The sequence below is a fragment of the Esox lucius genome, chromosome 7 (assembly GCF_011004845.1).
Source record: "Esox lucius isolate fEsoLuc1 chromosome 7, fEsoLuc1.pri, whole genome shotgun sequence".
NCBI classification, from domain to species: Eukaryota; Metazoa; Chordata; class Actinopteri; order Esociformes; family Esocidae; genus Esox; species Esox lucius.
The window spans coordinates 10503743-10527515 of record NC_047575.1 but is presented as its reverse complement, the minus strand read 5'-3'; the positions used below and the strand labels follow the sequence as shown (position 1 = coordinate 10527515).

Below are 23773 nucleotides of genomic sequence, written 5' to 3'. Positions count from 1 at the left end.
CCCAACTCCACAGCCCATTCATATGAAGAATACAGGAGATTGTTGTCACATGTAGCACACAGCCAGTACTTGCCAGAAATTCCTGCAGTTCCTTTAATGTTGCTGTAGGCCTCTTGGAAGCCTCCCTGACCAGTTATCTTCTCATCTTTTCATAAATTTTGGAGGGACGTTAAGTTCTTGGTAATGTCTCTGTTGTGCCATATTTTCTCCAATTGATGATGTCTGTCTTCACTGTGTTCCATGGTATATCAAATGCTTTAGAAATTATTTTGTACCCTTCTCCTGACTGATATCTTTCAACAATGAGATCCCTCTGATGGTTTGGAAGCTCTGCGGACCATGGCTTTTGCTCTGAGATGCAACTAAGTACATTTTTGGAAAATCCTACAAGAACAGCTGAAATGTATTTGTGATTAATCAGAGTCTCTTTAACTTAAGGCAGGTCTGTAATTACTTCTATTTAACATGAGTTTGAATGTGATTGGTTAATTCTGAACACAGCTTCATCCCCAGTTGTAAGAATGTGTGCACACTTATGCAACCAGGTTATTGTAAGGTTTTTATTTTTCATTTTTCCCCCTCAAAGATTTCATTATTTTTTATAGGTCACATTAACCTTTTCACGCGTGAGTTTCAAATATTCCTTACCGACCCCCCAGCGTGAGTTTTTTTGCACGTGACTTCGGTACTCTGCAGCATTTGAACTCACGCCAGCCTTTGAACAGTCACCTTGCTAGGTAAGGAACACTACATGCATTGCATTGCAAGCTTCTCTCGTTGACTCGAATTCTAAGAGCTACAAAAGTTGGTTGATTTATTACTGTAGCTAGCTAGAAAACGTCAGCTAACCGCTAGCAAACGTCAGCTGCCTGCTAGCTAACAAATCGTGACCAGTTATTCAATGCAGTGAAAATGAATAAACTATATAAAATGCATACAACGGGGAACGTAACTTCTAGAAAGTTTTTGCAATGGTTTTGATCGGTAGTAGTCGCTAATATAATTCGTTTTTGTGCATTAGTGTTGGCTGTCTGTTGGTACGTAACTAACACTTCTTGTCCCGATTTGAATGCTTTCTACCTGGTTAATATCATAGTATGGTCTTGAAACAATTACAATCAGGAAATATAGTTATAAACACTGTTTGAGCTAAATGTGAGTAAATAATAGCGCGGTTTTACCAGCCATTGTTACGTTACTTGTAGCTAGGTATGCTAATGGTGCGTTCTAAACATGACGTTCTAATCACACCGGTGTGATCGTACGCTCCAGGGACCACTCTAGATTGATCACACTGGTGTGATCGTACGCGCCAAAGGGTTAAAAGTGGAAAAAGTTCTGACACGATTTATTTTTGTCTCATTCTATTACATCACAAAAACCTGGCATTTTCACAGGGGTGTGTAGACTTTTTATATCCACTCTATGTGTGTTTGCGTGTGTCTGTGTGTGTGAGAATTGGGTCATGCAGATTGGTTGGGTCGGTGACCAGGTCTTGTGTTGCTATGGCTCTGTAAGATACCGTGCCCTGCTGTCTTCATCCTCTGCACTCTTCAGACGCCCACTAAAGCGCGGTACGCTGACCCACGTAGGAGGACAGGGAGGCTGGGTCGTGGGTCTGGGTGAAGGAAGAAGAAATAGATAACGTGTTCCGGAGGTCTTCTCGTTCAATGACCTAAAGCCTGCATCTCTTTGACCTCTGCTTCCCTTCTCATTTAAGTCTTATTGTACTGATTCGTGCAACATTTACGACCCGGATGAATCGACACAAGTTCTGTCTTTCACTCTGGCCCACTGCTTCAATCTCCCTTCTACACACACACACACACACACAACCCTGTCAACCCTGTACTACGAGGCACGCGTTGTTTCCCCTGGATACAAGACTTTTCATCCCAATTTATCATTTGTCATCTCCACACTGAAATTGAACACGATAGCATAGATTATTAAGAAAGATCCGCGTGCGGTCCGTTCTGGTTCAGCGTAATGCGGCCATGTTGTTTCAGGCGTGGGGCAGCCGAGTGGCTGTGGCTAGGATCTGTTTTTAGCCTTCCAATTATGGCCCGTGCTAAAATAAATGGAGGGGGCTGGAGGCTTCAGGGTTTTGTTGTCTCCCCCCCCCCCGAGTAGCAGCAAGCTTCTATCTACAGCAATTAGGAGGAGACGAGGCTGACAGTAATGGATCGTATCAGCTGGTCCTGGGGGGGAGGTGGACAGATTTCAAGAAGGGACAGACCGACAGGCAGGTAGCAGCCGAAGCCACACTCCAGTGGGCTACAGCTAATGCTCCTAATGCACTGGCCGATAGATAGCGTTCCAGATTAGCCAGGGGACAGTCCTATCTACGCTAATTTAATCAGCCAGCTCCGCCTGGACGCACTGTTATTCGGCCGCTCCTTTGACTAATTCACTCTGCGGAGGGAGAGGGAGGGATCCCATGGAGGGAGAGAGTTATTTCAGTTGGATGGAGAGTGGTTAAACAAGGAAAATGCATTTGGTAAACTCCGAAATATTTGTGAGGATGAGAAATGACCCCGTGGGTCTATTTAAAGGTCCGACTCTTTAATTTAGCTAGGGCTGCCGAAGGGAGCTAAATACAAAGGACGGGTTAACTGGGGCATTTTGAAATATCTCACCCGATTCATTTGTCAGGTCAGGAGTCTCGTGGTTTCATCCGTCATGTCAGATGGTCTGCAGGGATTCCATCGGTTCAATCTCCAACTCTCCGCTGATATTCCTCAGATCAGTTTAAATAGAGACGTCCGCGGCCTGGTCTCATGACCTGGCACCAGAACATCCTAGTCTCAATCAAACCCACGACTGAAGAGCTTTTGGTTTGGATCCAGTGTCGTGTTAACACTCTAATGTTAAATTGAAAAGCATTTCTCTTGACTTTCAGTCAACCAATTCACATCAACTGAGCTCAGTTCTTCCAGCATCTCTCATTGACAACAACTGCCAGGGTTTACCATTGTCTCCGCAAATGTGTTTGCAGTTATACGACCTGGAAAATTAATTTGCTTCTTTATGAATTTGCAATCAGCTCCCATTATACTCAGTCATATAAAGTGTTTCTGTAGCAATGATGTTGTATGAGGCCACAGTAAATGTGTCATTATTTGTTTTTCTCTTTTTGGAGACAATATTCTTTTTAAAACACAGCTGGAATTTGAAATGAATAATGAATGTTTACTTGCTAAACAAAACCTCAAAGCTGTCAGACGATTGTGTGAACAGTCTAAAAGTTTTTTCACATGCTTTTCTAACTACATTTCTGTTTTTACTTATGTTATTGAGATTTACTCCATTAAAAACTGAAATGTCCACATGAGTTCACACCACTTGAAGATGAGGAAAAATTGCTGTTGTTTTGTTAGTTTGAAGCATAACATAGAAGGGGAAATCACATTTTTAGAGAAGGAGCAGTAGATGGAAAAGTGGAAATATATATTACATTTTACTCAGAGACATTGAATTTACTCTGCTTGCAAAATGTATTGTTGTGCGAGAGCACTGGCTTAACTCTAGTGGAAGAGGTGAATTCCATCAGAATGAGGAAAACCTCTGCTGAGCAGTGAAAACGTGTCCCTGCTGATGACTAATGCCAGGTCAGGGTTCATTAAATGAGGAGAAATCCCAAGGCTGCTTCAGATAACTATTCATTTACATTATGAAAGTGTACACAATCTTTGCACTTCTAGATGAGACAACCATCTTTGGGCGTCAGTAATGTAAGAACTACATATGTGCCACCCCCCAGCTGCAAGTGAACTTCCAAAACGACCTTCCAGTAATTTCCGTCCTCCCCCAAGCTGACACAGGACTAGAGGATCAGGGCAGGGGACCGAAGTTCAAAGATGAAGACTCCTCTCACAACCTTTTACTCACCTTTCTCTGCTCTCGTGCTTCATTTTTTCACTTACCTGCTTTTTCTCTTTTTTCTCTCCATTTCCTCTCTCCTCTCTCTGTCTTTCTCTCCTCCCTCTATCTCCTCCTGCTCTCTCTGTGCAGATCCGTGGCCTTGGGCTCCCCGGTGCACCTGATCGGAGACATCTGTTAGTTCGACTGACACACCAGAGCTGTGAGTTACATACAGTATGAGATGACCAGTGACTGGGTTTCATTTAACTGAAGGGGAAAAGTTGACCTTCTTTTACTTGAATTGTGGCCAGCTGACTGATTTAGTGAAATGTATAGCCAGAATACATTTCTTGAGTCTCTACCCCCCCCCCCCCCCCCCCCCCCCCCCCCCAGACAACCTCTAAGCTGCCTGGCCTTCTGGGAGAAGCATGACCCTGCTACATACCCCAGACCCACAGTCCTCAGAAAGGGATGCAAACAAGGGCTGGATCATGTTACAGGAAATAATAACCTCGGGGTAAAACAGGGTGTTGACTGAGCTACTCCATGAGATGGGAATCAGAGGCATTCCTTGGCCATTTTAATAAATGTTCTGCTACTTCTTTACAGGAATTTGAGTAATATCAATCCATTAACACCCAAACCAAATCCATTTTTGTATGGTAAACTGTTTTCCACTGTTAACTCGAGAAGTTACTCAAACACACTTCTCTAACTATACCTCACCTAGCCCCACCCCCACCACATTAATGACATGCCCTAAATATGCCCCCCCTTCCCTCCCAGGCCGGTTTGGAGCCTAGGCCTGATCTGTCTCAGTTGTTATCCACAGTCTGGAAGACATCACACAGCACCTAGTCATGCAGGATGGTTCAGACACCTCACTCCAATAGTGTGTGTGTTTCTGACAACAATAAAGTAGAGACAAAAATGTCCCCAAACAGTGGTTATATCAGGAAAAGGTGACCAATAGGGACATTGTTCCTGGCAAAAGTTACAACTGGGGTAAGGGATAGAATTAGGGTTAAGCATAAGGGCTAGGTTATGGTTAGAATTAGGGTTAGGCATCAGGGCTAGGTTAGGGTGAGAATTAAGATTAGGCATAAGGGCTAAATTAGGGTTAGAATTAGGGTTAGGCATCAGGGCTAAATTAGGGTTAGAATTAGGGTTAGGCATCAGGGCTAAATTAGGGTTAGAATTAGGGTTAGGCATCAGGGCTAAATTAGGCATCAGGGATAGGTTAGAGTTAGTTAAAGCAGTTTTCTTTTAAGGGAAAACCACTTTCATGACCCCTTACGTAAACTGTAACTAATTAATTAATTAACTAAGTCAAAACCATACAGTAGCGGAGACAACATTGCTTTTTTCTAGTAGAAACATGAGTTCTGTGCATGGCAGAACAATCTATATGAGCCAAAGTTTTTCAGTCACTCTGTCCATAAATCAGCCATTCAGTCGGTGTCTCAGTCAGTGACCAGGTCAGCCGGCCAATCAGCCAGTCAGCCAGCCAATCAGCCAGTCAGCCAGCCAATCAGCCGGTCAGCCAGCCAATCAGCCAGTCAGCCAGCCAATCAGCCGGTCAGCCAGCCGGTCAGCCAGCCAATCAGCCAGTGAGTCAGCCAATCTGTCCTTCAGGGGGCTCTGCCGCGGTGCAGCCAGGGGGCTCAGGTGGAGCCTGCCTGCTCTAATGAGGCCAGGCTGCTGGCTGCTGTCCACAATCTGACGTGACGACATCATCCCAGCCTTGTCACACCGTTCTGCACCCGGGCCTCACCGGCCTGCCTGACGCCGGCTGTGCCAATACAGTAGGAACTCTACCACAAACGAACGCATCCACAGTGCTCAGAGATGTGGCCGCATAAAATGTAGGTACATTGCATGCCCTTTCGCAACATGCGCTACCAGGCGAGGAGAGGAAGTGAGCATACAGAGCTGAATTCAATAAGGACACAAACAGAATTGGACCTGAAATGAATGACATTGGGGAGGTGTAATGAACGCGGTTGAGACTGAGAGATGTGCCGTGACTGAAGGAGGTGAAGGTGACAAGGGAGGCTGTCTCTGTGTAAACAGGGCTTTGGGTGGCTTGTTGCAGGGCTGTGGAGAACACAGAGGATAACCAGGCACATCAGTGCATATTGTCCTGTCTAATTACATGGCAGTTCCTAAGTCTCTTAGAAACTCCCTAACGCAGTTCACTGCTATACCTACAAGCTGTGTGTGTGTGTGTGTGTGCGTGCGTGCGTGTGTGTACGTGTGCGTGTCTGTGTGTGTGCGCGTTTGAAACTGTGAGATATCTAGTTGAGTTAGAGGAGGAGGATGGGGAGGAGGAGCATATAACCTGTCTCATTGTGTCTCTCTCAAGCCGCTCAGTGAGCCATGTGGTTGCACTTGTAAACTCTCCGGCAATACTTGATTACCTTGTCAGTCTATTAAAGCGGTTTTTTGCACCGGAGGAGAGAGAGAGAGGAGAGCAACCGTGGAAATTGTGGACTGGTAATAAATCCAAACAGAGGAAATAGATGGGCTGCTCTTCTATCTGATGTTTTTATCTGTCTGTCTATAAAATATCCCATAAAAAATGTCTTCGATAGCTCAGAAAATGCGGTCACATAGGTAAGTCAGCACAAGCAAATTTAAATAGTTTTATCAAACAAGTCTGCGGCTCTTTGTTTCTTTCTGCGTTTCTTTCACCATGCCTGTCCAGGGTTGTACAGTCCCAGCTGTTGTCCGTCCTCCACAGCCCTCCCAGAGGAGGCTCCAGAGAAAACTATGCTTGGCCGCATTTCACAATCCCAGGTTTTGTGCTCCTCTCAGCAAACTACAGATTAACAACATCAGATACAGTGGGTAAAACCCACTCTGACGTTATTATCAAGGCAATGTCAGATTATTTTATCTATCTACACTCAGTGGCCACTTAATTACCTTCTCATTAATGAAATTAGCTAAACAGAGAATCATGTGACTGCAACTTATTATAACCTAAAGCGTGCAGATATTTAGTTGTTGTTTAGTTGTTGTCTGACCAAACATTGGGAAGGTACGTGATCTGTGCGACTTCACCATGGTGTGATTTGTTTGTGACAGACGTGGTGGTTCCAGCATCTCAGAAACCTGCTGGGATTTTCACACATGTACAGTCCCTGACTAAAGTCTTGTCGCTTGTGTCCAAATTGACCTGAAGTGCCGCTGAAATATATTTCTAATCAAGATGTTTTTACAAGAAATTTTAATCCCAACAGCTTTGGTAATAATGTTTCAGTGCAAAATGAAATTCTAAAAGTATTCTAATATTCACAGCTTGGTAAAGCCCATTGAGTCAATTTTTGCAAAGACATAAGTGTTGTCGCCTTGTCATATGAGCTTCACCTGTGACTAATAATGGATCAATTAGGTCTCAGGTGTGTATAAAAACAACCCCAGTACACTAGACCTTCACATCAACTGCAACTAGACCTCTGCAAACATGCCTAAGATTCACCCTGATACCAAAGTTTTGATCATCAAGAGGCTGAAGATCAGATCCACTGCTGATGTGGCAGACACCTTCAATGTGTCTCAGCGTCAGGTACAGAGGATAAAAAAAAACATTTGAAGACACTGGAGACTTTTTGACAAGCCCAGGTCAGGCAGACCCCGCAAGACAACTGCTCGAGAGGACCGTTGGTTGGCTCGAAAATCCAAGGCCAGCCCTTTTTCCACTGCAGCAGAGCTCCACGAGACCTGGTCACCTGAAGTCCCTGTGTCAACCAGAACAGTTTGTCGGATTCTGTCTCGAAATGGCCTCCATGGTCGAATCAGTGCCCAGAAGCCAGCACTAAACAAAAGACAATTGAAAAACCGTGTGGCATTTGCCAAGGCCCACAGCCTGCTAAAAGGATGGATGCTGAAAAAGTGGAAGAAGGTGGATTTTTCAGATGAATCTTATGTTGAATTACACCACAGTCGCCGCAAATATTGCAGGAGACCTACTGGAGCCCGCATGGATCCGAGATTCACCCAGAAAACAGTGAAGTTTGGTGGCGGAAAAATCATGGTCTGGGGTTACATCCAGTATGGGGGTGTGCGAGAGATCTGCAGGGTGGAAGGCAACATCAATAGTCTAAAATACCAAGAAATCTTAGCTACTTCTTATATTCCCAACCATAAAAGAGGCCAAATTCTGCAGCAGGATGGTGCTCCATCACATACTTCCATCTCCACATCAAAGTTCCTCAAGGCGAAGAAGATCAAGATGCTCCAGGATTGGCCAGCCCAGTCACCAGACATGAACATCATTGAGCATATGTGGGGTAGGATGAAAGAGGAAGCATGGAAGACGAAACCAAAGAATATTGATGAACTCTGGGAGGAATGCAAGACTGCTTTCTTTGCTATTCCTGATGACTTCATCAATAAATTGTATGAATCCTTGCCAAACCGCATGGATGCAGTCCTTCAAGCTCATGGAAGTCATACAAGATATTAAATTTGGATCTCACAGCACCACTACTTAATTTGCTGACATATTTTTGTATTTGCAATAAATTTGTTCAATTTCTGTATAGGCGACAAAACGTTTGTCTTGCCAAAATTGGACCTTTCTGTCTTGATTAAATGATAAATATTTTTTCAGTGAAACTAATTTATTTCAGTGCATTAAACATCATTTGGGAGGGTTTTAGCTTTTCATATGAGCTATTTCTAACACCAATTGATTAATTAAAAGTCAGGTTAATAGCAGGTGTTTCTACAAAATAGATAAGCGACAAGACTTTTGTCAGGGACTGTACTTTGGAGTTTACAGACAATGGTGGGATGAACAAAACCATACAGTGAGGGGATGTTCTGTGGATGAAAACACCTAGTTAATGAGAACAGTCAGCGGAGAATAGCCAGACTCGTTCAAGACGTCAGAAAGGCCACAAAGCTTCCAAGAAACCCTCTTTACAACATTGCTGTGTAGAAGGGCACTCTGGAGGAGCAACGCCTATATATGCAGTAGACAAAAGGTTAAACCGCTATATCAGGCCGCACAACATTCTGTTCGGAAAATAATTACCAAAGGATGTTTTGTGTCATGTTAAAACCTAGAATGCTTTACTTGATCTGTGTCAAAACCAGAGAGACATACAAAAGGGCTAATTTAAAAGTAAAACTGAAAGTGCACACCATGAGGAGGATGAACTGAGGTGCGTTCAATATGAACTCAACTCACCCATTTTAAGTAAAAGTATAATATTTTGTGGAAAAGTGTACTTGATTCTGACAATATGTAATATATAAATTGTCATACAATGTACAAAATGTCATATCCCATGTCTGCCTTGATTGGCTTTGACACTGTCAACAATGCAGGGGCCAATCAACGAGCCAGATTCTTGCTACTACACTGGGACATTGATTGCAGGTAAGTGCCTGTCTGATGCAGGATGCACTGTGAACAACCTTGACTGGGCCATTAGGATTAGTGGGAGTATACTGGGGTTTTGTTAGTGTTCCTTCTCTAATTTTATTTTACAGGTTCAGTCTGTCTTGAAAGTGCTAGTCACTGTGTTCTGTTCATGCTACCACCCTGCCACCCTCTGGATACATTCTTAACTGCACTGCAGTTTTAGGATTTGATTTGATTTCATACTTACATATATTTTGTCTTTGGGTTGTCCAGTGGTCTGACTGGTATACATGTACAGTATACATTGGTTCTAATCCTGTCAACAAAACCTTGGCCATCTTTCAACACTTGCTTTATTAATAAAGCATGACATTTCTATGTCTATATACATAAAATTAACATGTATTATATATTTTTACGCATCCTGTTAATAAAAAGCTATTCATGTTTAAAAAATAAATAAGAATAACATTCACTCCAGCCAAGGGTGGTGAAGAAAGTGGATTGGTCAGAATAATAAAAACGGGCTGAATGCTGTCCAATCAGAGCTATTTATTTTCATGACGTACATATGATGGTATGAAAAATGGCGGCCTTGTGTAGTGAGTTTGGTGATTTAGTTCAAATAAAAAAACAGCTGATATCTGTTATATCGCTTTGTAAGGAAAGAGGACTTGTACATAGCGTGAAATGGTAAGAAGGTATCTTCTTGATGTTATGGCCATAAATCCTTTAAGTAAAGAATAGCTAATTTCTCATATTTGTTGGTTAAGTAGCTTGCTAAATGCTAACTAGCTAGCTTAACGATATTTGTGCATGTCGGCACAAATGTGTTTTGTTCAGATATGAAACCTTATTTCCTAATAGTTAATAAAGGTTTCTATTGAAGTAGATCACGCATGGCATTAACTACGTCCATGATTTTTGGGTGACATTTTAGGGCATCAGAATTGGCATTTGCCCTGGACCCCTTGCCCAAGAATGAACTACCTCCACCGGCAATTTTTACTGAGGTTTGTCTCCAGTTAACTGGCTAGTTTACAATAATACGTATTCTATATAAATACATACATGTATTGGATGCAATTTAAATATGTTGTCTAATCTGTCTTCCTGTTTGTAGGAGGATTGTCAGGACTTAGATGCTTTTGGCTTGGCGAAGTCCTACTTCGACCTGAAAGAATATGACCGTGCTGCTTACTTCTTACGGGGCTGCCGCAGCCAAAAAGCTTACTTCTTATACATGTACTCCCGCTATCTGGTGAGGCGGTGATTCATATCAACGTCATCACTTTTAGAGATACAGTTTCTAGAAAGGGAATAGAACCCGTGCATGGTGTATACCGAATAAATGAAAAATAAAACCCTTTTTTCCTGTGACATCATTCCATAGTTTGAAAGACGGCTATCGCAGAATGCATCATTTTTGTGACTACTGCCGCTAGATTAACGGATATTAAAATGTTAAAGGAACATGTGGGTTTTTCCGTTATTCAGTATATACCATCTGAACCAGGCCCCGAAAATGATGTTTTTACTACAAACTTTTGAGCTGAGCAGTCCTTTATGAACTCCTCCATGGTGGCCATCTTAGGTAGATGTTTAATTCTGACTGTTCTTTGTTGGTCTTTGTTTCCAGTCTGGAGAAAAGAAGAAGGATGACGAGACAGTGGACAGCCTGGGTGAGAATCTAAGCTTTCTAGGCCACCTGAATGAAATGGTGTTTTACAGAGTTCAATGTCTTGATGGGTTGTTTTGGTCTGTTGCTGACGGCAGGGCCACTGGAGAAAGGTCAGGTGCGGAATGAGGCTCTAAGGGAGCTGAGGGTGGAGTTGAGCAAGAAGCACAGTGCTGGAGAGTTGGACGGATTTGCCCTGTACCTGTAAGCGCCTGTCACTCAGCAGACTTGGCCATGACCCACATGTTGAACTGAAAAAACATTTGACGTTGGTGTGTGCACGCAGGTATGGGGTTGTGCTTCGGAAGCTGGATCTTCTGAAGGAGGCCGTAGATGTGTTTGTAGAGGCCACCCATGCCCTGCCACTCCACTGGGGAGCCTGGCTGGAGCTCTGTAACCTCATCACCAACATCGAAATGGTAATACACACACGGGCGCACTCACGACTAACTCCACTTTCCCTTCTGAAGTCCCCTGATCTACTGGATTGCGTAACGCATCCAGAAGCTTCTATTCAATATTTCAGTGACTCACCTGTGGCTCCTCTCCCTATGGTCAGCTGAAGGCCCTTTCTCTGCCAGACTGCTGGATCAAAGACTTCTTCATGGCACACATGTACACAGAGCTGCAAATGATCAAAGAGGCCCTGCAGAAATACCAGAGCTTGATTGAGGCCGGCTTCTCAAAGAGCACTTACATAATCTCACAGATCGCTGTAGCCTACCACAACATCCGAGGTATGTTTATGGTCTGTTAATCCAATAAGCAGTATGCAGAAACCCTGCTATACCACCCATCGCCTGTTCACGCCAGTACTTTGTTTTAGATATTGACCAGGCCCTGGCTCTGTTCAACGAGTTACGAGAGCAGGATCCCTTTCGCATTGAGAACATGGACACATTCTCTAACCTGCTCTATGTTCGGGTGAGTCTGCCCTGCTGAATAAAAATAATATAAATTACAGAAAGTTTTGTCATTTAGCAGACACTCTTATCCAGAGTGACTTAAAGGAACTGTTAGGGTTAATTGCCTCATCCAAGGGCAGCTTTTTTTTATTTTATGGGATTCGACCTTACTGTGTGTGTGTGTGTGTGTGTGTGTGTGTGTGTGTGTGTGTGTGTGTGTGTGTGTGTGTGTGTGTGTGTGTGTGTGTGTGTGTGTGTGTGTTAGGTCTAACTATACTCATGGGGACCAAGTGTCCCCATGAGTATAGTAAAACCAGAAAAACCCCATGAGGCAAAAGTCAATTTCCGGTTTAGGCTCAAACTTACAATTAATTTTAGAGTTAGAATTGGGGTTTCTTTATGGTCCAGGCGTTGTTGGTTAAGGTAAGGCATTACATCTAGGTAGAGTTTAGGCATAAATGTTACTTTATTGAGGTTAGGGTTAGATTATGGTAAGGTTTAGGGTTAAGTTTAGGGCAAGAGAGTATGCAATTTCTATTTTCTGGTCCCCAGGAGGATAGCCATACAAACGTGTGTGTGTGTGTGTGTGTGTGTGTGTGTGTGTGTGTGTGTGTGTGTGTGGTCGGTCTCCACAGAGCATGAAGCCAGAGCTGAGCTACCTAGCCCACAACCTGGTGGAGATAGACAAGTACAGGGTCGAGACCTGCTGCGTCATCGGTGAGGAGGCCTTCAGACACGCCCATATCAACACCCGCTAAGTTGACACCGGACAATGAAACCGGTGAGTCCAAAAAAACAAAAACGCTGTCTCACTAGCAAGTGCCTCGTCTGTCCTCCGTATAGGCAACTACTACAGCCTTCGGTCGCAGCATGAAAAGGCGGCGCTTTACTTCCAGAGGGCTCTGAAGCTGAACCCTCGCTGCCTGGGCGCCTGGACTCTGATGGGCCACGAGTACATGGAGATGAAGAACACATCTGCCGCCATCCAGGCCTACAGGTGAGACCGGCAGCTCTGGGGGGGGTGATCCCAGATGCGCTGGGGGGGTGGTCATCTCCGTGGTTTGACGAATCTTTGCGTGTTTTCTTTACGGATCAGGCACGCTATAGAAGTGAACAAGCGGGACTACAGAGCCTGGTATGGCCTGGGGCAGACATACGAGATCCTCAAGATGCCCTTCTATTGCCTCTACTATTACCGGAAGGCACACCAGCTCAGGTGTGTGGGAGGGAAAATAACCAGATGGGTCTCTTATGTTATAAAGCCCATTACCAATTATTGTTTTGTTCCATACGAGTGTGTGAATGGTTTTCCTATCCCTCCTCAGACCCAATGACTCGCGTATGCTGGTTGCGCTGGGGGAAAGCTATGAAAAGCTCTCGCAGCAAGTCGAGGCCAAGAAGGTTAGGAAACGGCATCACTTTCTCTGCTGACCAGTTTTCCTTGACGTGTATGTGGTCATTGTCATGTTTTTTCCGGAGATGCTGTACAAATCTCCTGTGAATTGCCAGTGATGATCTTCTTTTTTTTGTCCAGTGTTATTGGAGGGCGTACTCTGTGGGGGATGTGGAGAGGATGGCTCTACTGAAACTGGCAAAGTAAGACATGGACCACCTAATGTCCACCTAATGCCTGATTGTGTCTCGCTTTGTTTTGACTGCATGTTTTCACTGGGCAGCCATGTGATGATGCTTTGTGAATGCTGCATGTTGACTGGATTGAAACATACTTTTAACTGTCAAGTGAATTATTTATTTTATTTTTTAAACCTCGTCATCAGGGTCAACTGCTACCATATACTGGTAACACTGCAATATATTGGAACTCGTTAAAATCAAGGTCATAAAGGGAGCCTTAATAGATGGCACTTTAACAAATAAATGTTCTGTCATGTTGACCATGTTGTTTTTTTAGAAAGCACTTTTTTTTAGATATTTTTTGTTTTTAGATTTAAATCACTGGCACTCAATGCCTTTTGTCCACAAGACCTGAATGTGTGCTTTCAAGTTTGATTTGAAACCAGAGTTTGGTTCGTAGCTTTGCATTCTTTAACACACTTGTTGTCGGTTGACAGACTTCACGAACAGCTTAATGAATCGGACGATGCGGCCCAGTGTTACATCATTTACATCCAAGACATCTTCTCTTGTGGGGTGAGTCCTGAACTGGCCACGGTGTCTGTCAGCACACTTTAAGGCCACTAGTATCAGCAGCAAAACCCATCCTGCAGGAGTCTGTGTGAAAACATGTGGTGTCTTTGCTTACAGGAGCAATTGGAGCACGCGGAGGTGAGCACGGCCCTTCGGTACCTGGGTCAGTACTACTTCAAGAACAAGCACTATGACGAGGCATCCCTCTGCGCACAGCGCTGCTGCGACTACAACGACGTAAGCAACGTGACTCCCCAACAACATACTCCGAGTTTACTGTGGTTTTACCCTTTAGTCTTCTGACCAATAAGATCAGCTTTGAAAACAACCTGAAGTAACCAAAAGCGTCAGGCGTTAAAGCCGGAGCAGGGTCTCCGTGCCAGGTTTCATAGGGTAGAGGAGGCTAGGTTGAATATATTGTCTCCCTGAAAAACGGGTGCTTTCAGTTTCTTCCGATACCGCTGAAGGTGGTCATGTTAAAAGATCTAATTAGAAAAATTCTGAATTCAGGTTGCATGGGTAGAGGTAGCCTGTTTCCATAGCATCTGTTCTGAATGTGGTGTCCGTCTGGTGTGTGAGGTGAAAATCTGGGCTTTTTTTCTGACTGACTGGTGTCCCTCTAATAGGCCCGTGAGGAAGGCAAGGCTCTGCTGAGGCAGATCTCCCAGGTCAGAGACCAGACGGAGACCTCCTCCACAGACCTGTTTGGGCCGCTCTCTTCCAACAACACCCCAGTCAGGAGAGTGTCGCCCCTGGACTTGTCCTCCTTCACCCCCTAACACGCCTTCTACCTCTCCGGCTGTCAAGGAGGCCTCTTCGATTTCACGATGGGCCTGCAGCGTTTCTGACTTTTCGGCTGAGAGAATGTAAATGTCAACCTATTATAAATATGTAAATATTTTCTGTGTATGTTTACATGTAGTCGCTGGTGCATGATGTGCCTTTGAGTATGACACAATGTTGAGGCTGGTTAAGTGAATTTCTTCAAGGAAAATAAATGCATTTTTCCAAGATTTTAATGAGGCACAATGTAGTTACAATATTGCTGTTGTACCACTTACATTTTCTGAGGTGAACTGTAAGGGCTAGTTCAGACAAATTACAAAGAAGGCACAGTGTCAATCTAAACGCAGTGGCCTCACTAGGGCAGCAGTCATTGTGGGTTTCATAGGCAATTTTCAATGCATCTGTTAAATTCCAAGTCATCCAAAAGTGCAAAGAAATGCTAACCAGTCTCTGGAAACCAATGGGATTTGTTACAAATGCATTTGGAAAAGCGTGCCTGGCAAAACTAAAGAATGGATTCCTGTTTAATGGCATCCGAAGACCACATACCAGTGCCTTATTGTAATTTAAATGAACTGTTCTTTGATAATATTTAAGGATGTATTAGAACAAATAGACAAAAGGACAGATGTATATAACAAACTCTTAAAGCAGGAGGGAATATGTGCAAAAAGCAAGACACCAGTATGTTTCAGTCATCCATACAACAACCTACAATCATGTTAGCCTGTGTTCTGACACATTCTCACATCTGAAACAAAACACATTGTTCAATACTGGAAAGATAGGAGAAATGTCTTGCATGCCGTGTATATATATATACACTACACTCGAAAGAGAGTTTTAAACCCTGACAACACTGTGGAACACAACAAATTTACAGTTTGGTTTGCATATTACAGAGGATAAATACAGCATCCAGATTTTTCTTTTTTTAAAGTCAGCACTTAGTAACCCGATACCGGCCGACTGGGGCGGGGCTTGGCGGAGGAGACTGTTGGCGAGAGCGCAGGATTCGTGAGTAGGGTGTGGCTTGGTCGTTGCGAGGGCATTCCTTTTGGTTTTTCGGCGTGAAGATGGTACGGAAGAACGGTCGTTTCCCTGGCGGCTGGTTCTCACCGTTGGCCGCCCCGCAGCCCCTCTTGTTACAGGAGCCAGATGGGACGGAGGCCCCGCCCCGGGGAGACATGTGACCCATTTGCATCTGGGCTAGGCTCTCGCCTTTCCTCCTCAGGTCAGCCTTGACCAGCATCAGGCCGTTCTGGAGCTCCACCAGGGTCTGGTCCTGAGGGAGGGAGAGGGTTAGAGGGGACGGGGGAGTGGGGGGGTGAAGGTAGCGGGTGGAAGCGCTAGAGCGGAAGGAGAACCAAGGTAAAGCGGGGGCCACCTGGTTCAGTGGCGTTAGTTCCCTTTAGTGTTACACCTGACGTGGGTTCAGTAACAGGCAGTGAGAGGGGAAAGGGGTGGAGAAATGAAGAAACGGTGTTGGTCTACTGGAGCAGCATTGACAGGTAACAGCTCAACACGCTGGTGAATCAGAAACGCTGGGCTGCTGTAGGAAAGCGAGGGACGCGCACCTGTTTGGCCAGCGTTTCGTCCGCTGCCGCGAGTGCATGCCGCAGCCTCTCCCCGCCCGTGTTGCGGCAGCACGCCCTCTCTCCCGACTGCAGGTTCACGCCCAGCCTCTGCAGGTCCAGCCGCAGCTGACGCAGGTTCTACGGGGGAAAGGGGTGCATTGAAATAGTGACCACGCAGTGGTTCTACGGTTCTATGCGGGTGGCGCGATGGAACCCACCCTCTGGCCCTCCACCAGTTTGCGGTTGGCCGCATTGGTCAAGGTGTCGGACGGCTCGGGTACTGCCAGCTGCCCCTGGAGACGCCACAGCTCTGGGGGAGGAAGAAGAGTCATCGTTAGACCCGGGTCGTTCCGGCTTTGGACTCCATTCTGGTTCCCAGGCTCCTTCGCATCAAACCTTGCGTTTTCTCCTGCAGCTCGGCGCGGCACTGGTCCAGCTCGGCCCTTACTCTGCTCAACTCTCCCGCGCTTGTGGAGGCCAGCCGCTGGGAGCGGCGAGGCGCAGGCCCATTGGACACGCCCAGCTCCAGGGGCGGAAAGAGAGGGAGGGGTGCTGGCTCTGCCAGGGATCCTGGTTGCTTCTTCTCCAGGGCTGCGGTCAGAGCCTCAATCTCTTCATCTCGCTCCTGGTAGGATAGAAGAAGGGGACAGGACCATGCTTTAAGTCATACACATTCACATTCTCAAAATAAAAAGACAGAAGAGACATCAGATACAACAGTTCCAACAAAACTAAAACCAGGCATCAAGAAACCACTAAACTACAAACAAATAATCTACATGGCTGTAAAAAAGCAAATACACCAGTGTGTTTGGACCACAGGCAGAACATGCTAAGAACGATACAGGTGGAATTAAGTATAGCTTGTTTACTACAGAACATAACTCATACACTCTTAACCGTCCAGATGAGTGGAAAAGCGGTTCGCCTAAAGCCAGTCCTGTGCCCCTCACCTCAATTTCCTGGTTGTAGTATTTCTTGAGGTTTTTCTGCAAGTTGTTGATCTTGTTTTCAAACCTCTCCTCAATCAGAGCCCTCTCCGTGTCCAGGGTCTGGCTGAAGTCCTCCTGCATGCCAGAGATCACCTCCATCATCTCGGAGAACACCTGCTCCCTGACGGAGGCCTCCAGTGCCTCCTTCTCCTCCCTCTGGCGCTGAACTTCTCTCTTCAGCACCTCGATGGCCCGCAGCAAAGCCTAAATGCAGTACAGCAGAACCCATTCATAAAACATGAATCCAGCCACAAAACAGACCGTTCAGCTAATGGAGAGCACATGCCAACCAGTTAAAGCGTTTCCCCAAGTGGAGAACATACATCTGAATCAAACATGGTGACGTCGCCCTCTTCGTCCTCACTGTCCTTGTCTTCCTCCGTCAGAATGCTGTCGTCAGGGTGGGGCTGGGGCTCCCGTAGCAGGGACAGGATGTAGGCCACCCTGGTCTTGGAGGACGGCCCGTGAACCAGCTGAAAGGACACATCGGAGATGTCACAACTAGCCACCCATCAACCCAGACCGGTGTTAATGCAGAGAGGCAGGCCAGGGGACGAGGTGCTGCCGTACCTGAGTGGCGATAGCAGAGAACTTGAGGGCCTGGAGGGTCTCGTCGTAGGTCGAGGCGCAGGGGTTGATGTTCACCACCATGCTGGAGCGCCCGCGGCCGCAGAAGAAGCCCTGCAGCACCCGCGTCAGTTTACTGTCCCTGAACGGTACCACCTGAGGGGGTCGCGACCTTCAGGGATTGGAGAACAGGCTCGTCAGGGGGTGCATTTAGTTGACCCGCGGTTAAGTGTGGCTGATTAGATCCGTTAAGTGTCATACTTGTTGTTCTGGTTGTGTCTCAGAGCGGAGATACAGCGGCCCAGAGTGTGCAGGGACGTGTTGATATTGTTGGCCTCCTTCATCCGCTCCCCGTTGCGCTGGTCCTTACAGCGCTCCGAGCCGGCTAAGTCACACACTGACAACCTAGAACCCAAGAATCACTATTAGCAACACTAACGCAGGTCACCAGCACACTGACGAGGCCAGAGCTTAACCGGGGAGAGGTGGGACTTACTCGCTGATGTGTGTGGCCTGTCCTCCGCCCGTCTCCTGGTGGACGTGCAGGAGGCGCATGGAGAAGATGCTGTGGCTGCGGCTGGAGTTGTGGTTGAGGTGAGTGTTGGCGAAACTCTGGTTCTTTCGACCGGCCTTGAGCACCTGCCAAGCCTCATCCGCAGTGCGGACCTGCACCCATGTGAGATCTACACAATACACACAGAGCAGCAAAAGTCAGCCGTGCCCCACCGCTTTGTGGCACCGGAATTTCGGGACACAGACTCGAGTCACGATTCTGATGACTCGACCACTTGTGAGATTTACCTCATGCATAATTCAAGGCGGTACGCGCCACAATAGAAAATGGCTGGATCATCGATTCAGACTCAGAAAATGTGCAACACTAATGATATTAGCATTCAAAAATGGTCAGCAACTTTTGGCCTTATCAAGGGATTTGTGACTCGAATACAAAGACCGGAAAACTAGAGACTCAAGGTTTAAGGATTACGTCACAATTGAAAAAAACATAAATGAAAGCTCTCTTAGAGTATGTCCATAATTTAATGACACTAAGAAAAATAAGAAGATTGAGACCGAATCGCAGTTAGAAAGTCACTTGTGAATAAGCGTGTCACCTTTCACGTAGGGGTTCCCCTGCTTGTCGTCACTGAGGCGCAGAGTGGCCCTCTTTCTTGGCTGCAGGGAGGGTGGCGCCTCCAGCAGGTCATACAGGAACTCGTTGTAGATCTCAAAGAAGGACACCCACACAGAGAACTGCACCCCCTCCTCCAGCTCCTCCCCTCTACTGTGGGACAGGCTTTCCGGCTCCAGGCACACGTTGTCCGAGTCTGCACAGAGAAAGAGGGGGCCCACAACCTCCAATGTTACACAACAGAAAATCACCCACACACAATGCCTATAATACCGCTAGGTTAACACTGGGAGTTCCGCCATTAGACAGCTGAGGACAGTTGTAATTGACTTACCCTCAAGCTGGGTGGCGATGTGGCTGGTGACAGAGAGGCCTCCGACACCACTGTCCCAGGTGCTGGTGCCCCCTCGCATTCGAGATGTGCCTTCCTCCTGTTACAGCATGAGAAGAGCATGTTGACGCAGTGCTCCGCTAGCCAGCCAGAGCTGCCCGTGCTCCAGTCCCAACTCACCTCTTTGAGCAGAGAGTCTCTGCGGATCTCCTCAGCCCGGACCTCGTCGGCATCCAGCTGGCGTACCTCCTGGTAGAGGACAGGCTTTAGGTTGACCGCCTCGTAAAGCCGGCCCTGCAGTTTCTGGAACACGGACACCAGGGCTCTGGGCAGGAGGCCTGCCTCATGGCCCACTCCTATGAGGGCAAAAGGTCACATTAGAACTCTGTTGCGTCCCGACTGTTAATGACTGCATAGCCAGTATTAACGTTTCACAGTGGAGTAACCTCACCCTGAACGGTGTACGTCTTCCCGGAATTGGTGACGCCGTACGTGTAGAGGAGACGACTTTCTCCCCTCAGGACGTCTTTTACCATGTCCTTCATGGTGCTTTCGAAAAAGGCCTGCTGTGTAGTGTCTGGGCCAAAGATCTGTGGGGTTAAAAGATTCCTGTGAGCTTTGCCAATTGTGTGAATACTGTTGTAATGCAGAACTGCCAGTGTTATGGTCCTTCATCTCTCCGGCAGGTTACAAAGGTGGACTGGTCACCTTGGAGAAGCTGAACTTGTGAATGCTTTGGGTGACCCCCCTCTCCGCATTCTTCATATTTTGTGAGTCTTTGGGGGCTTTGAGCATCAGGCTCTCTTCATTCTGCACGCACACACAGCCCTGGAACCGAGAAGAGAAAATGACCGTGGAGTGTTTCAGAGCGGGCAAGGAGGACAGAACGATAACGGAACAGGGTCACATGACTGAGAGGCTCTGACCTGCTCCTCTCCTCTCCCCCGTTCTTCCACGGTCAAAGGACGGATGCGCAAAAACACCTTGACTTTGTCCATGCTGCCCTCATCGCTGCTGCCTTGTCTGGCCACTCCAGGCTTCCCCAAGGCTTTCTGAATATCACACAGAGTAGGCATGGTTATATAGGTCAGAGATGACCGCTGGGTTTCGTATACATTGTTGAACATTGAGACAAGTGGCATATCCCTGATTCACGTCAATGTGTTTGAGGCGCAACACTTTCAGGAATAATAATTTTAATAAATAAGACATTGGACAAAGGGAAGCTGTCGGTATGGCCTTGAGTGTTTCCAAGATAGGGGTGACTAAGCAAACAGTCTATGTAATGTCTGACCGGAGGGTGTTTGTAATAAAGCTCTCCTTGTTAACAAGGCCTGTCTCCTTGTTGTCTACAAAAGGGCTAGAGGGAAGTCACACTGAATTAATAAGCATCTAGTGTCTTACCCAAGGCCCAGTGCAAAAAACAGAAAAGCGTGGGAAAACTGATGTCCAACCGCTCAATGAACTGTTCTAGAACATTCCCTGTGAGTGTTGAGTCTCATATTACAGTACCTTGTGAAGAACAACAAATAAACAGGTACAGGCAGGCCTGTAATAAAAGAACATTAGAATTCTAGAATTTTCTAATTCCAGAGCAAAGTCCACTCACCTCTCGGATGGACGGTCGAGGGTCTAGCCCCGGCGAGATCATGGAGACCTCTGGCAGCGTTACCCCGTTGAGTCGTGGTCCCGCCAGGCCACCAATGTCAGCTGCCGTGGATTCAAACACAGCCATAACCTCCTCCTCGTCAGACAGGACACCACATGGAGATGCCATTATAGGCAACGCCACAACCTTTTGGGTGACTGAGTTTAGATGATTCTGGGATCACAGTGCTGTCAAGGTGAAAAAAAAAAAAGTGAACAGGCTTTTCAGGTTTAGCTAGTTGTGTGGGAAAGGGTGAGCTTCCATATACACAAGGCTTAGACTTAAACTGAACCTTGTATGAATGAAGGGCCAAAAGATAATTTGTGTTTGTATTAGAGTGGCATGTATTGTAGCAGGTTGCTATTGTCTGTTTTCACACCTCAAAAGTGCCTTAATGTCCGACTTGCTAACTAGCAACAATAAAAACTCAGTTTTCTCACTGTTAGTAGAGTACCATCATTGTGATTAGGACAGGCTGACATTTGTTCGGACAAAGAGCTTCAATTGTCTAGGTAGCCATTTTGGGAAAAATCTCGTTGAACAAGTAGGGGCTAACAATGAAGTTTCAGATTTGTATTGGTCACAGGCAAAAAAAACTAATACTGACTTGCCGGCCCCTGCTCGACAATGATGGAAAGTTAATACAAACAAGAGAGAGATAGCGTTATTACTTTAAAAAAATATATCTTTCTTAACTGGAGTGGTGCATCCCAAAATGGCAGCTGTGGCCTAGTTACTTAAAAGTACGATAAATAAAGTAAGTTTAATAAAAACAAATGTAAAGTACTGATTAAGTATGGGAACATTTGAGTACTTTAGTAGTGATATGGAGTAATCCGTGTGTGCGGAACGTCTTTCGAGCCATGTTACACAACACTGACCAAACCTGGTGGCGTGTTTACAGAAAGCGTATGGTCAGAATGTGTCCAGTCTCGTCGCGTTTAATGTTTCGATTTATCTTGCAGCGGAGTTGAAAACATGGTCAACAGACATTACTGACATAGTTAACGCAATCTATTGCATTTACTTGCTTGCTGATTTTAAAGTCCATGCAAGCAGAGAGAGTGCGGTTACTACAAATTTGAACTGGTTAGCTAACAGTTCTTAATAATAATTAAACTAGCAAGCGAAGTATGGCATGTATCTTAATGAATTACATCATTCAGTTGAACTACATAGAAAGCTAGATTTATATTTGATCTACAGTACCTAGCTAAGATCAGCAAAAAAACAAGCTAGCCTAGAAGTACTGTACTAGTTAATGGTAGCTAGTTATTACTGACGCTACCTAACTAGTATTTCATTTCGCATGATCGCAAGTTAATGCTTAATATTCATATTTTACAACTAATGAAATTACCTCGTCAGTCGAAGATGTTCTAATGTTTTGAGCGGCTTCTGTTATTATCCTCGTAAATGCCAAAATCTAGCTAAATATTTAAACCAAATCAACCTGCTCTAACCATGGAATTACACCTTGGAAGTACACTGAACCACCGAAGACCTGACGTCCGCACTGAAATTCCTTCAACCAATTCAAACAACGCGCTTCACGTACACAACCAATTACAGGAGAAAGGTTTCGCACACGTTAACCAATAGAATTCTCCAGCCTACAGACAGGGTTTTCTATTGGTTAACTGAAATGACTCATTAATTCGAATACAAAAATAGTATTTGAATGTTTTTATCAGTGTTGTAGGTTAAATTATATAGACACTAGTCATATTACAAAAAAATACACAATAATATGATTTGTAGTCCAGCGGGGTCGTACAAAAAAGGAAATATTTCGTGAACATTAGCTCATACAGAGTCTAACCAATTTATTGTGTAGTTGCAATTCTGTCAACAGAGTAGCAAGTCAGCTTTGCGCTAATAGCTTGAACCCTTAAAGCATTCCATTTACACTCACCTAAAGGATTATTAGGAACACCATACTAATACTGTGTTTGACCCCCTTTCGCCTTCAGAATAGGATAGGATAGCATCTTGCAGTTGATGGAGATTTGTGGGATGCACATCCAGGGCACAAAGCTGCTCTATTGGATTGAGATCTGGTGACTGTGGGGGCCATTTCAGTACAGTGAACTCATTGTCATGTTCAAGAAACCAATTTGAAATGATTCGAGCTTTGTGACATGGTGCATTATCCTGCTGGAAGTAGCCATCAAAGGATTGGTACATGGTGGTCATAAAGGGATGGACATGGTCAGAAACAATGCTCAGGTAGGCCGTGGCATTTAAACGATGCCCAATTGGCACTAAGGGGCCTAAAGTGTGCTAAGAAAACATCCCCCACACCATTACACCACCACCAGCAGCCTACACAATGGTAACAAGGCATGATGGATCCATGTTCTCATTATGTTTATGCCAAATTCTGACTCTACCATCTGAATGTCTCAACATAAATCAAGACTCATCAGACCAGGCAACATTCTTCCAGTCTTCAACTGTCCAATTTTGGTGAGCTTGTGCAAATTGTAGCCTCTTTTTCCTATTTGTAGTGGAGATGAGTGGTACCCGATGGGGTCTTCTGCTGTTGTAGCCCATCCGCCTCAAGGTTGTGCGTGTTGTGACTTCACAAATGCTTTGCTGCATACCTCGGTTGTAACAAGTGGTTATTTCAGTCAAAGTTGCTCTTCTATCAGCTTGAATCAGTCGGCCCATTCTCCTCTGACCTCTAGCATCAACAAGGCATTTTTGCCCACAGGACTGCCGCATACTGGATGTTTTTCCCTTTTCACACCATTCTTTGTAAACCC

At 45.5% G+C, this 23773-nt stretch overlaps 2 protein-coding genes across 4 annotated transcripts; one reads left to right on the top strand and one right to left on the bottom strand.

Annotated features, from left to right (window-relative positions):
• Positions 1–9149: 9149 nt before the first annotated feature.
• Positions 9150–14991, top strand: cdc23 (CDC23 (cell division cycle 23, yeast, homolog)). 2 transcript variants are annotated; one of them, XM_020048583.2, is made up of 16 exons: positions 9150–9256; positions 10182–10254; positions 10365–10502; positions 10881–10923; positions 11018–11123; positions 11206–11338; positions 11479–11656; positions 11746–11843; positions 12460–12541; positions 12668–12821; positions 12921–13040; positions 13150–13225; positions 13359–13420; positions 13897–13975; positions 14090–14209; positions 14599–14991. In XM_020048583.2, the coding sequence occupies exons 1-16, from the start codon at positions 9153–9155 to the stop codon at positions 14749–14751; spliced, it is 1719 nt and encodes a 572-aa protein (XP_019904142.1). In that variant the 5' UTR covers positions 9150–9152; the 3' UTR covers positions 14752–14991. The 2 variants fall into 2 exon arrangements, with proteins under 2 accessions (XP_019904142.1, XP_010868853.1); XM_010870551.4 differs by lacking the exon at positions 9150–9256 and adding an exon at positions 9704–9934.
• kif20a (kinesin family member 20A) lies at positions 14971–22526 on the bottom strand. 2 transcript variants are annotated; one of them, XM_010870552.5, is made up of 17 exons: positions 22366–22526; positions 20967–21193; positions 20284–20409; positions 20066–20185; positions 19809–19947; positions 19538–19713; positions 19361–19457; positions 19010–19222; positions 18391–18577; positions 18156–18299; positions 17898–18066; positions 17651–17800; positions 17289–17531; positions 16732–16960; positions 16554–16645; positions 16336–16473; positions 14971–16043 (listed from the first exon to the last, which is right to left on the bottom strand). In XM_010870552.5, the coding sequence occupies exons 2-17, from the start codon at positions 21132–21134 to the stop codon at positions 15699–15701; spliced, it is 2736 nt and encodes a 911-aa protein (XP_010868854.2). In that variant the 5' UTR covers positions 21135–21193; positions 22366–22526; the 3' UTR covers positions 14971–15698. The 2 variants fall into 2 exon arrangements, with proteins under 2 accessions (XP_010868854.2, XP_010868855.2); XM_010870553.2 differs by lacking the exon at positions 14971–16043 and adding an exon at positions 16054–16181.
• Positions 22527–23773: the final 1247 nt, after the last annotated feature.

Bases quoted from the DNA above. Each gene is read 5' to 3' on its own strand.
- cdc23 (XM_010870551.4), top strand. From the start codon at position 9,828: ATGGCGGCCTTGTGTAGTGAGTTTGGTGATTTAGTTCAAATAAAAAAA. The intron at 9,935-10,181 runs GTAAGAAGGTAT...GTGACATTTTAG, and splicing joins CTTGTACATAGCGTGAAATG to GGCATCAGAATTGGCATTTG. The intron at 11,657-11,745 runs GTATGTTTATGG...ACTTTGTTTTAG, and splicing joins AGCCTACCACAACATCCGAG to ATATTGACCAGGCCCTGGCT.
- kif20a (XM_010870552.5), bottom strand. From the start codon at position 21,134: ATGGCATCTCCATGTGGTGTCCTGTCTGACGAGGAGGAGGTTATGGCT. The intron at 20,410-20,966 runs GTGAGTGGACTT...TGTGATATTCAG, and splicing joins CTCGACCGTCCATCCGAGAG to AAAGCCTTGGGGAAGCCTGG. The intron at 17,532-17,650 runs GTATGTTCTCCA...TACTGCATTTAG, and splicing joins TCACCATGTTTGATTCAGAT to GCTTTGCTGCGGGCCATCGA.